The following is a 12,211-nucleotide window of genomic DNA, read 5'->3' as shown; positions in this document are numbered from 1 at the left end:
TGTGTGTGTGTGTGTGTGTGTGTGTGTGTGTGTGTGTGTGTGTGTGTATATATATACACATACCCATATATATCAGTTTTAAGCTTTAATTGCTTTTGTGATACTGAGTGTCTACGTGTGTATAACTATATATACACATCTGTATATCTACATTTATCTAGCTATATATGTATTTGTATATACATATACATACATACATACATACATACATACACACACACATACACAGAGAGAAAAATCTAGTGACCACTAATTCTTATCTGTGTGATTAAATGCTGGCATACTTATTAGAGATTTGAGAAAAAGTTTTGATTTTTACAAAGAGATCGCTTCAGCAAGCATAAGACTCAGGAAAGAGGGAACAGGCAGTGATGCCATTGGTAAGTCATAAATGCTAAGTAAATAATGTAGTACCCCTACCTATATTATTTTCTTTTTTATGTATTGATTGGTTTTGTTGTTTTTTTTCTCTTCTTTTTCTTTAGAACATTTTTTTCTTTGGATGGCTCAGGAACAGGGAAGGAAGAGGAGTACTGGGAGAAATTTAGGTAATAAAAAAACAAAAGATTTCAATAAAATTTTATTTTTAAACAAGATATGATATCCCTAAATAAGCACAGGTTTCTAGAAATAGATGTGTTTATAAGCATATATTGATAAAATGAACATAAATTGACCCATAGACCCAGAACTAATGATAACCCCTTGAGGTTAAAGCAAGCTAAGACCTGGGCAAGGAGGATTTGAGTTAGTTATGGGAGCCACCTGCATTAAACATGATACATGAGAGTAACCTCCCTCTATAAGATGCTATACCAAGAGGAAACCTCTCTTCTTTCCCCTTATCGTACATAAATATATAACATACACACATATAATTATATAAAACAGATATGCCAAAATACACCTACAACTTTCTTCCCCATATTTCCATAAACAGATATACATACACAGAGCAAGAAGGGTTCCTTCCTTATGATGCTAGCCAGAAACCACCTACAGTAACATTTAAGTGATTTCTTCATTTTTATGAGCCCCATTAGACCCTACTCACCCAAGGCTTTATGCTGCTCTGACTTCCCATTCTTCTTGGGATACTTAGTAAAGGGTCGGTGTTCACCACTGCTCACAGACCTGCCATAATCATAACAAAGGCATCAATTCTGGAACAATATTCTTCCTCATATGATTTTCTTCGTAAAAAACTTGATCATATAGTAAGTTAGAAACCTCAAGAGAAGCTAAGATCTCTGCTTCAAATGCCATCCCTATTTTGTTCACTGATCAGGGAGCTAGAGTTGGAAGGGGCCTCAGAAGACATCCAGTCTAACGTCCTCCTTTTACAGACAAGGATACACACAGGTACTAAGTGACAGAGGACAGACTCAAACTCAAGTCCTGTGACTCTTAATTCAGTACCCTTTCCATTGTGCCATGTTCTGGCATAAAATTTAAATAAGACACTAACATGTGGCACTCTCCCTATGCACATACACAAAGCTACAACTTTATGATAAATTAATCTTGTAATGGTGCTCCAAAGTTGATATATACTTCTAAAGCCATCTGTTAGACAGAGACAGGAGGAGGGGAGAGAGGCAGAAAGACAGAAAAAAAGGCAGTGAAAAGAGAAAAAAACAGAGAGCGGGAGAGAAAAACAGAAGGGGAGAAAAAGAGGAGGAAATAAGGGGGAAAGGAAGAGAAAGGGAAAGAAAAGGAGGGAGAAAGCAAGAGATCAAGAGACTTTTTGAACCCCCACTCTCACTGATGGGCCAGGTCAGCATGGCCCAGAGGTCAGCTACCATGTCCCTCCAGGGTTCTAGGGTTAGGTCTGAGGAGCTGGAGGGTGGTTTTCTTTTTTCTTTTTGCATTTTGGAGGGCAATTGGGGTTAAGTAACTTGCCCAAGTCACACGGCTAGGTGGTGTGTGTGTGTGTGTGTGTGTGTGTGTGTGTGTGTGTGTAAGTGTCTGAGCCCAGATCCGAACTCTCAGGTCCAGCACTCTACTCACTGTGCCACCTAGCTGCCCCTGGAGGGTGATTTTCTAATGCTACTATATACCTCATGATTCCCTATCATTGTACTTTCTATTTCTAACATGATTGTCAGTTCATATCAATTAGCCAATTAGCTTTCACAAAGGAGTATTTACTGAGACGGTATTGTAAGAATAGTTCGTATAAAACAACAAAAAAGTCTGTGACATACATATTCTCCCACCAGTACATAGAAAGCCCAGGGTAAAATGGGGTGAACTTCAGAGATACATGCAGTAGCAAAGGAGCCATCTGTAGCTCCACATGTTCTTAGAAATCCATTTCTTTCCTTCATGGGGTACCCAACAAGTTCCTCTTTGTTAGGGTGCTGCTCTTCTGTTGGGCTCTGAATCTGCATCCAACATGCCCTTGGCTCAATGCAAATCCTGTTGTCATGTGATTAAGGAGGTAATATAAGAAAAAGTCTGGACCTCTGAAATTCAAGAGGTTGTTGCTTAGATAGGCAACAAAAAATACAAATCCCCTGTCCCTCTGAAGTTTTCAAGGTCCTCCTCTAGGCAAGGGGGTAGAGGGGGAGAAAAGACCAACAGCAAGGCTGAAACTTTGCTATCTATTCTACCCCACCCACCCCCACCACTCAATTCCTTATTGGGGGTTGCTGGAATATTCATTCTCCTTGGTTTTCTACAGGCCCCACAGTATGCTACCAAGTATTCTTACAAATCTAAACATTTCATGTGCAACTTCATTTCTTGTTCATCCAATGGCTTATTAAACTTATTATATTAAATTATAAATTGATCAAGACCTTTTCATAGTTCAAATTGATGGATGGATGATTCAACCAAAACACACAGGCTTAGCATCTTAACTTTAAATGGAGAAGCATGAGTTGATTTAGTTAATCGGGTCCCTCCTTTACATATAAACATTATCTCTGTGTGAGTGTGTGTGTATATATACACACATACACATATTATCTATATATACACACAGTCTGTATTTTATATAAGATTATAGCTGAAAGATACCTCAGAGACCATCTAGTCCAAAGCCCTTCCCCCATTTTACAAAGGAGGAAACTGAGACATGGGGAAAGTTACTTGCCCCAAATGAACCCAGATCCTCTGACCTTGGAGGAAGTGCTCTAGATATGTACTTCTATGACCCTTCAAACCAAATCAAGTAAGTGTATGATTCAGTTTCTCAGGCAATATGGTAGCACTGGACAAATAACTAATAAGTGAGTTGCCATCATCACCATGGAAGCAGGGTCAGTGTGGGGGAGCTCACACAGGACTGGGTTGCTAAATAATTTGTTGGTGATATTAAGGAGAATTCAGGGAGAGGCTGTAATAGATGGCCTTTGAGGTCCTTTTCAGTTTTTATTTATATTATTCATTGCAAGGCAATGAGATTAAGTGACTTGCATAGGATCAGACAGTTAGTGTCTGAAACCCAATTTGAACTCAGGTCCTCCTGACTCCAAGGTCAGTGGATACACTGCGTGACCTAGGTGTCCCATTAAGTCCCTTTCAATACTAAAGATTTTATGATCTCAGTGATAATTCCCAAACCTAGTCAAAGCTCTTCAAATGTTTGAAGGCAACTTCCTCCTAAAATCTTTTCTTCATTGTAAACATTTCAGTCCTTGAACTGACCCTTATAAGAAACCCTTAGCCAAAATGGTCTTCCACTCCTGTAAATATACTCCAGATCATCAAAATCTTTCCTAACTGTGACACCCAGAATTGTACACAAAACTCTAAACATAGTCTAAGCAGGACTTATTATAGTGGCATTTTCAACTTCCATAATGATAACACTGACTTGTTATCAAGTACAGTGTGAAATTCCACATAGCAAATTACTATTTACAAAGGCTATCACACAACCATATTGAGGGGTGGTCAGTACAAGTATCACCCTCATTTTATAGTCAAGAAAAAAACATGGTTCAAATAAGCTAAGAAACTTGCCCAGTTAGCAAATATCAGTCAGAATCCAATCTGGGTTCAAGCTCAGACTCAAGCGCTCTTTTCAGTAGACTATGATACTTCTGCTTTGGACAGTCAACATTAAACTCTGTTAACTTTCTTGGCTGGCACCTCACAAAGTTGACTCAGATGGAGCTTATAGCCTTGGATCTTTTTCACATGGACATGATTTTTGGTCTCATCTTCCATCCTAACCTTTATACGGTTGATTTTTTTTTTAAACAAACACAAGATTTCTATTTTTCTCTAATAAATTTCCTCATTTTGGATTCTCCTGTCCATAGTTAAAGTATGCGGAGATCTTTTGGGAATCTAGTATTGTTTTACAACACATTAGCTATCCTTTCCAGCTTTAAACTGTATGCAAAAGTTAATATAGGTGCTACTCTGGCCTATTCTCTCCCCTTACATTACAAACACCCTAATCACCTCTCACCTGGTATATTGTAATAGCATAATAAGCAAAAATCCATTAAAAAAAAGCATTATAAATATATATGGCAAAGCAAAACTAATTTCCACATTGGCTATAAACCCCACTAAAAATATATCTCATTTTTCACTCTTAGTCCTTCATCTCTCAATTAGGAAGTAGGTAGCATATTTTATCATTAGTTCTCTGGAATTGTGGTTAGCTATTACACTGATCAGAGTTCCTCATTCTCTGAAAATTGTCTTTACCATATTATTGTCTTTGTACAAATTATTCTGATTCTGTTAACTTCACTCTGTATCAGTTCATATGAGTCTTCCCAAGGTTTTCTAAAAGTATCCCTCTCATCATTTCTTAGAGCACAATAGCATTCCATCGTATTTATAGACAGTAACTTGTTCAGCCATTCCCCACTTTAAGGAAATCCCCTCAGATTCTCATTTTTTGCTACATCAAAAATCTTTTAAGTTTTCTTTCCTTAGGAGTCTCCCTTAATCTACCCTCTCTGTAATTCCCACTTCTCCCCTTACATTTGTATCTTTGTATCCAACTGTGAATACGCATAGGAGGTCAGATAGGCAGCTCAGGGCATAGAGCACTGGGCCTGGAGTCATGAAGACTTGAGTTCAAATGTGACCTCAGATACTTTCTGTGTGACCCTGGGCAAGTCATTTAACCTCTATTTGCCTTATTCCACTGGAGAGAGAAATGACAAACCACTCCAGTATCTTTGCCAAGAAAACCCAAAAGAGGGTCACAAAGAGTGAGACACAACTGGACAGTACATATGTATGTGTATGTATGTATTCTTCCCTCCTTTGATCAGGTCAGATTAAAAAAAAAAAAGAGTTAAGTGTCAGCCATTCCCTCTACCTTCTCCTCCTATGCATAGACTTCTACTTGCATACCCTGGTTATGTGAGATAATTTTTCCTAACCTTCCTTTCCCTTCCCACACTCCAAGTATATTCCTCTTCCTCTCTACATTCTTCTCTTAAGGTCATCAAGATATAACAAAGTACTCCTAGACATTCTGTTTAATTAGACATCCCTGTGACTCTGATGATGATAGAGTTCAGATGGGACATGTGTATCACCTCTCCATGTTTGAATGTAAACAGTTTATTCTTGTTTAATCCTTTATTACCTTTCAATGGTGTTTACCTTGTGTCTTTCTTAATTTGTGTCTGAACCTCAAAGTTTCTACTCAGCTTAAGTCTTTTCTGAATGCTTGGAAGGACTCTTATTAAAGGTCCATTTCTTCTCCTGTAGTATTATATTCAGTTTTACTGGGTAAGCTATTCTTGTATGTGAGTTTATTTATATTCTCTGCCTTTTGTAACATGGCATTCCAAGTTCTCTAAACCTTTATAGTGGTAGCAGCTAAATCATGTGTGATCTGACTTTGGCTCCTTAGTACTTCAGTTCTTTCTTTCTGGTTACCTGCAGTATTTTTTTTTCTTTGACCTGGAAGCTCTAGATATTAGCTTGACATAGGATTTCTTGACATATGATGCCTAGGCTCATGTTTTAGTCCTGGACTTCAGGCAGTTTGATGATTCTTTTTTTTTAACTTGATATATTTGCCAGTTAGTGATTTTTGCTATGAGACCTTATATTTTCTTCTTTTTTCCAGTCCTTTGACTTTAATATTTCTTTTTGTTTCATGGAATCACTGGCTTCTATTTGTTCAATTTCTAATTTTCATGGCATTTGTTGCTTGAACAAGGTTTTTGTATCACTCATGCCAAACTGTTCATTCTCTTGCGATATATTTTTTCCATAAGCATTCTCATTTCATTGACAAACATGTAAAACATTTCCATATTAGTCATTTTGTACAAGAAGATTCAAATAAAAGGAAAAGAATAAAAGAAAAAATAGCATGCTTCAACCTGTATTCAAACAATATCAGTTCTTTCTCTGGAAGTGGATAATATACTTCATAATTAGTCCTTTGGGATTTTCTTAAATCACTGTGTTGCTGAGAATAGCTAAATCATTTACAATTCTTCATCAAACAATACTGCTATTACTGTGTACAATGTTCTCCTGATTCTATTCACTTCACTTTGCATTAGTTCATGTATGTCTTTACATGTTTTTTTGAAATCCTGCTCGTCATTTCTTACAGCACAATAATATTCCATCACACCTTGTTTAGCCATTCCCCAATTGACAGGCATACTCTCTATTTCGAATTCTTAACCACCACCAAAAACAGCTGCTTAAATATTTTTGTACAAAATAGGTCCTTTTCGTTCTCTTTTTGATGTCTTTTGGATACAGACCTAGCATATCAACACCACTTATACAACACCCCTTTTGGGTACCTCTTCCAACTCACACCCTAAGGAGGGTAACTACCCCCATTTTCAAGGTACTATGTGGGTCAGAACTCCTAAAACTATGAGATATTGCTTACAAGACCACTATCAGGATTAATACCTTTATTAGTCAACCAGTAGATACAACTAGTTTGAAGCAAAGGCATTTACTGAAATGGTATCACACAAATAATAATAATAAAACATCCCCCACACTTCCTACCCCTTCCCCCCAACAAAGCCAAACTATATTCTCCCACAACTACATAATATCCATAGGAAGAGTTAACATACAGAATTCACTAGTTGAGAGGTACACACATAAGGAAACATGTGATCCAGGCATGACACTCTAGGGCCCTGCTCTTTCCCCTTCTTGTTGTGTTTTGGGTGTGTCTGGTCTTGACATCTCAAGTTAGGCTTCCCCTGGAGCCAGTTCCTGTCTGTAGCTCAACTCCTGATGGCCAAGACTGGCATTCTTCTATGCTACCACAGGTTACACTTTTTAGAGCAGCCTAACTGCTCCCTAACAAACTAACTGGGCCTGCTCCCTACTGAGTATAATGTCTACTGGACAAGTAGCTCTATTGCATGATGCCAAACCTATATGGGAGGAGAAGGAAAGAGAACCTCTTACCCACCCAAAAACTAAAAACTATTCTCTAGTAAAAATTGTGTTCTTCTTCCATACCTGGCTCTCATTTTCTAGTGCCAGTGGTTAGCACTTCTTAGGGTCTTCTCCTACTTTACTGTGACTCTCTAGAGCAGTGATATCCAAACTATGGAGAAATGTTTATGTTTTTTTACAGCCCATGAGCTAAGAATTGTTTTACATTTTTAAATAAAGTTTTATTATATTTTAAAATGTAAAGATCATTTTTAGCTAGGGCCCTACAAAAAGCAGGCAACAGGCCAAATTTGGCCCTCTGGATTCCTCCTCTAGACTCCAAAGGATTTCTTAAACTGTGGGTCATGACCTCACTTCTGGCAACAGTAAAAGGTTTCTGACTGTACAATGACCAAAAATTAATTAAAAATCAAATGCATAGAGGTGTTTATGGCAGCCTTGCCTGAGTTGCTTGCCTCTCAACTAGTGAGATGCTTGCCATTGATGGTTCTGAACACAAAACATTCACACTTTGCATTGCGCATGTACCCAGGCCATGAGAAGCCAACACCTGCTGCCAAAGTGCAAAAAATGACAGTAGAAAAATTTAAGAAGCCCTGCTCTAGAGCGTATATCTTCTTTTTGAAGAGTCACCAGGATTGTGGCTGACCCACTGGCTAATCAATAATCAGTCACCATATAGTTTCATAATCCTATCAAGTTGGACTAAAAAAATGTTTTCATACCTTGTAAGGGATAAGGAAGCATCAGTCTTTCACAGTGCTCTTCTTCAAATTTCTATTTCTTTACTTCTTTACAAGTAACAAAATGTAGACCTTTCCTTTAAAACCTACCACCTCACTGTTTACTACCTCACTGTTATTTTCTGTGGTGCCATCACCTGGGCTGGGAAAAATCAATTGTTAAGCGGTATTCTGATCAATTCTATCTCCTTTCTCCCTACTTACAGCTCATCCCTTCCAGTGATGAGAAACTCAGTGCCTCACAAAACAGTTCATACCATCTTGGAACAAATCTAATTGTTCGATAGCCATTGGTCCCCAGTTCTGTTCTCCAGAGCAACAAAGAATAAATCTACCTCCCTTTCCATATGAATAATACATTTCAAGTTTGTGAAAGCAGCATCATATATTTCCCAAGTCTACTTTTCAATTAGTAAACATCTCTAATTCCTTCAACTTTGTCTCCTATATTATACGATGTTTTCTAGACCTTTCGCCTTTTTGGATGCACTCCAGTTTGTCAATATTCCTTCTAAAATGTAACACCCACATTTTAAACATTTTATTCATTTTTACTTTCAGTACCTAGCTTGACAGATGGTGGCTGTGAGAAAAAAAAAACTTACATGTTTGCAGTTCTTTAATTCTTTCTGAAGAAATTACCTGCAAAGCAAAAATCAGTCAGTGTTAGATATGAATACATGCATAATTTATCATCATCACACATTTAGTGGAAGGTTACTAAGGTAAGTTGTGAGAAAATAACTAAAGACAATTTAAAAGGTTTTAACAAAAAGCACAAATATGAAGAATTCAGAAACAAATTTTCTAAGAGTTCAAAAAGAAAAGAAAATAAGGGGAGCACGGAAAATTTTACCTGTCAGATCTATGGATAAGGGAAGAACTTATGACCAATCAAGAGATAGAAAGCATTACAGGATGTAAAATGCATAATTCTGATTCCATTCAATTAAAAAGTTTTTGCGCAAACAAAACCAATGCAGCCAAGATTAGAAAGAAACTAGGAAAGTGGAGGTGAAGGGTTTAACGGCAAGTTTCTCTGACAAAAGTCTCATTTCTCAAATATACAGAGAACAAAGTCAAATTTGTAAGAATATGAGCTATTCCACAATTGATAAATGGATGAAGGATATGAACAGGAAGTTTTTAGAAGAAGAAATTAAATCTATCTATAGTCATATAAAAATGCTCCAAATCACTATTGAGTAAAGAAATGAAAGTTAAAACAATCGGAGATACCACCTCATACCTATCAGATTGGCTAATATGACAGAAAAGGAAAATGACAAATGTTGGATGAGATATAATGAGACACTAATTCATTGTTGGCGGAGTTGTGAATTGATCCAACCACTCTGGAGAGCGATTGGAACTTTTATAGCCCCAAAGGGCTATAAAACCATATATACTCTTTGACCCAGCAGTATCACTACTAGGTCTGTATCCCAAAGAGATGAAAGCAAAAGAAAAAGGACCTATATGTACATAAATATTTATAGCAGCTCTTTTTGTGGCTGCATTTAGAAATCGAGTGGATGTCCATCAATTGGGGAATGGCTGAACAAGTTGCAATACATGATTGTGATGGAATACAGTTGTGCTATAAGAAATGACAAACAGGATGTTTTCAGAAAAATCTGAGAAGCCTTACATGAACTGAAGTAAAGTGAGCAGAACCAGAACATTGTACATAGTAATACTGTATGATGACTAACTGTGAATAACTTAGCTATTCTCATCAATACAATGATACAAGACAATTCTGAAGGACTTATGATGAAAAATGCTATCCAACCTCCAGTGAAAGAACTGATGGAGTCTGAACACAGACTGAGGCATAGTTGTTGTTGTTTTTTTTCAAACTTTTATTTTTCTTGGTTTTTTTTTGTCTGTTTTATTTTGCAACAAGGCTAATATGGAAATGCTTTGCATGACTACACATGTATAATCTATATCAAATAGCTTGCCTTCTCAATGAAGGGAAAGGGAGAGAATTTAACTCAAAATTTTTTTCAAAAATGAATGTTAAAAATGTTTACATGCAACTGATAAAAAATAAAATAAAAATTATATATTAAAAAGAGTTCAGAAATAATCGAGGGACTGTTAATCCTTGTCATGAAAACCAGCATGATACTGTACTGTAAAATCAGAAGACCTGGTTCTAGTACTGGCTCTGCCATTTATTAATTAGCCTTATGAACTTGGATGAATCACTTCTAACTCCCTCCTTATCTGTTAGAGGGGATCAAATGCCACCTGTTCTGCCTTACTGAATTACTGTAAGGCTCTAATGAGGTTATGTATAGAAAGTTTTTAATTTACTAAGTGATATCATTTTTCTGAAAAAACTGAAAGGGACTTATAGTTGCACAGCTAGTATGTAAGATTCTTTCCCACCCTTGGTCCTGACTCTAAGCTCAGCACTCTAAATAAGCATACGAGGTATAATTACAAAAAGAAATAGATTGTGACTTGTGGGGTATATTATTGTATCGGTATACTTCATATGTTGTAATTTCTTGACTAGCTGCAAAATTACAAGGATGATCGGGAACAGATCAGATATCACCTTACAACTTTATGGGGCAGAGCACTTTCACAGGAATTATCTCACTTCACCCTCAGAACTAGCACATGATGTCCCTTAGGTGTTATCACCCTCCTCTTACAGGTGACCAAACAGTCTCAGGGAGATTGAATGAGTCCAAGTTCACAAAGTTCATTAAGTGTCATAGCCAAGCACAGAATCCAAATGGTCTTAGCCATTCAACAAGAGCATGGCCTAGTACACAGAAGGCAGACCTCAAAATTAGGAAAACCGGGTTTCAAGGTCCCCTTTTAACTTAACATATACTGACTGTGCCTGAACAAGCTAATCAACCTCTTAGTGGTCCAGGAATCTAAGACTATAATGGAAGTTACCGATTTCCATTAGTTTCTCACCATAAGTCCCCCAATACCAAGGAAATAACAGGCCACAAAGCAACTCTCCCAACCCCTCCCAACTTCCTCACACATTCAGCTCCCCATTAATGTCAGCCAAACAACAAAGCCATTTTCCAGTTTCCACCGGGGCCTCCAAGTGTTGGGGGACGTTCTCAAATTCAATCCATCTTAGACACAGTTAAGCTCTGCTTGCATGCAATTGCTGGACTTGGTCACAATTCTAGAACACTTGAGAGAAGCAATTACAAGTCCAAATTAGGGGGAGGGGGTGGGTAGAGACCAGCTGGACTTCCTGACTCCAACCACGTTTCTGAGGGGGGAACAAATCAAAATCTGTTCCACATGCTCCCAGACCCCTACCCCCCAATGTATTTGGCCCCTTGCTTCCCCATTCAGCCCAAACCCCACCTTTTGCAAGAAACTTTTCCCAGTCCTGTCTCTATCGAGCGTGAAGTGAGTCTTCTGATGATATTTCCCCCCCACACACACACATATCAGAGTGGGGGGAGGGGCAGGGGCCGTGTTATTCGCCATTCTTTGTATGCCCAGAGCTTAGCTTGGTACTTGGCACATAACAGGCGCTTCGACAAAAATACTAGTTGAGTGACTGACTGACTGACTGGACATGACTCAGCCCAGGGCACTGAGGGTGGGGGAGGGGAGGGAGTGAGGAGGATTATGTAGCCAAAATAGCCTCACTCACCGGACTTTTCGACCCCCTCTCTTTTCACAGGCCTTCCAAGGACTTGCAAAGCGAAGATAGAGCAAAGAGAGAGGGTGAGAGAGAGGAAAAGAACTACTTACCCCTCTTCCACCTTCCCGCTACCTCTGCCTCGTGCGGCTGCGCGGGGCAGAATGAGGGGGAAAGGAGAAGTGGTCCGAGGAATGATGGGTACTGCGCATGTCCGGTGATTGATACTATGGCGGCTGGGTGGGGCAGGAGCAATTTAGTTTGGGGGGGAGGGGAAGAATGCAGGTGTTACAACCTGACTGACATTTGGATATTATTAGCATTTTAATGTTTGCAAAATGTACCACATCGCTCATTTGAGCCTCGAACCAACACTTTGAGGAGAGGAACTTAATTATTTTATTAGCCTCACTGAACAGATGAAGAAAATGACGTTTAGATTTGCTTT

General features: G+C 38.3%; 1 protein-coding gene across 1 annotated transcript in view; it reads right to left on the bottom strand.

The window, feature by feature from the left end:
- The window catches only part of TDRD10 (tudor domain containing 10), a 46,589-nt gene extending 34,614 nt beyond the window's left edge, over positions 1 to 11,975 (bottom strand). The window contains exons 1-2 of the mRNA XM_069078036.1: positions 11,899 to 11,975; positions 1,055 to 1,134 (exon numbers count right to left, since the gene is read on the bottom strand). Of these exons, the coding sequence (XP_068934137.1) occupies positions 1,055 to 1,134; positions 11,899 to 11,975 (157 nt within the window). The remainder of the gene's footprint in view (positions 1 to 1,054; positions 1,135 to 11,898) is intronic.
- Between the last annotated feature and the right edge of the window lie 236 nt (positions 11,976 to 12,211).

The sequence above is a fragment of the Petaurus breviceps genome, unplaced genomic scaffold (assembly GCF_028583685.1).
Source record: "Petaurus breviceps papuanus isolate PSGF00001 unplaced genomic scaffold, PetGlider_PUasm1.0 91023, whole genome shotgun sequence".
In the NCBI taxonomy this organism is placed as follows: Eukaryota; Metazoa; Chordata; class Mammalia; order Diprotodontia; family Petauridae; genus Petaurus; species Petaurus breviceps.
This window is presented reverse-complemented; position numbering and strand designations above follow the sequence as displayed.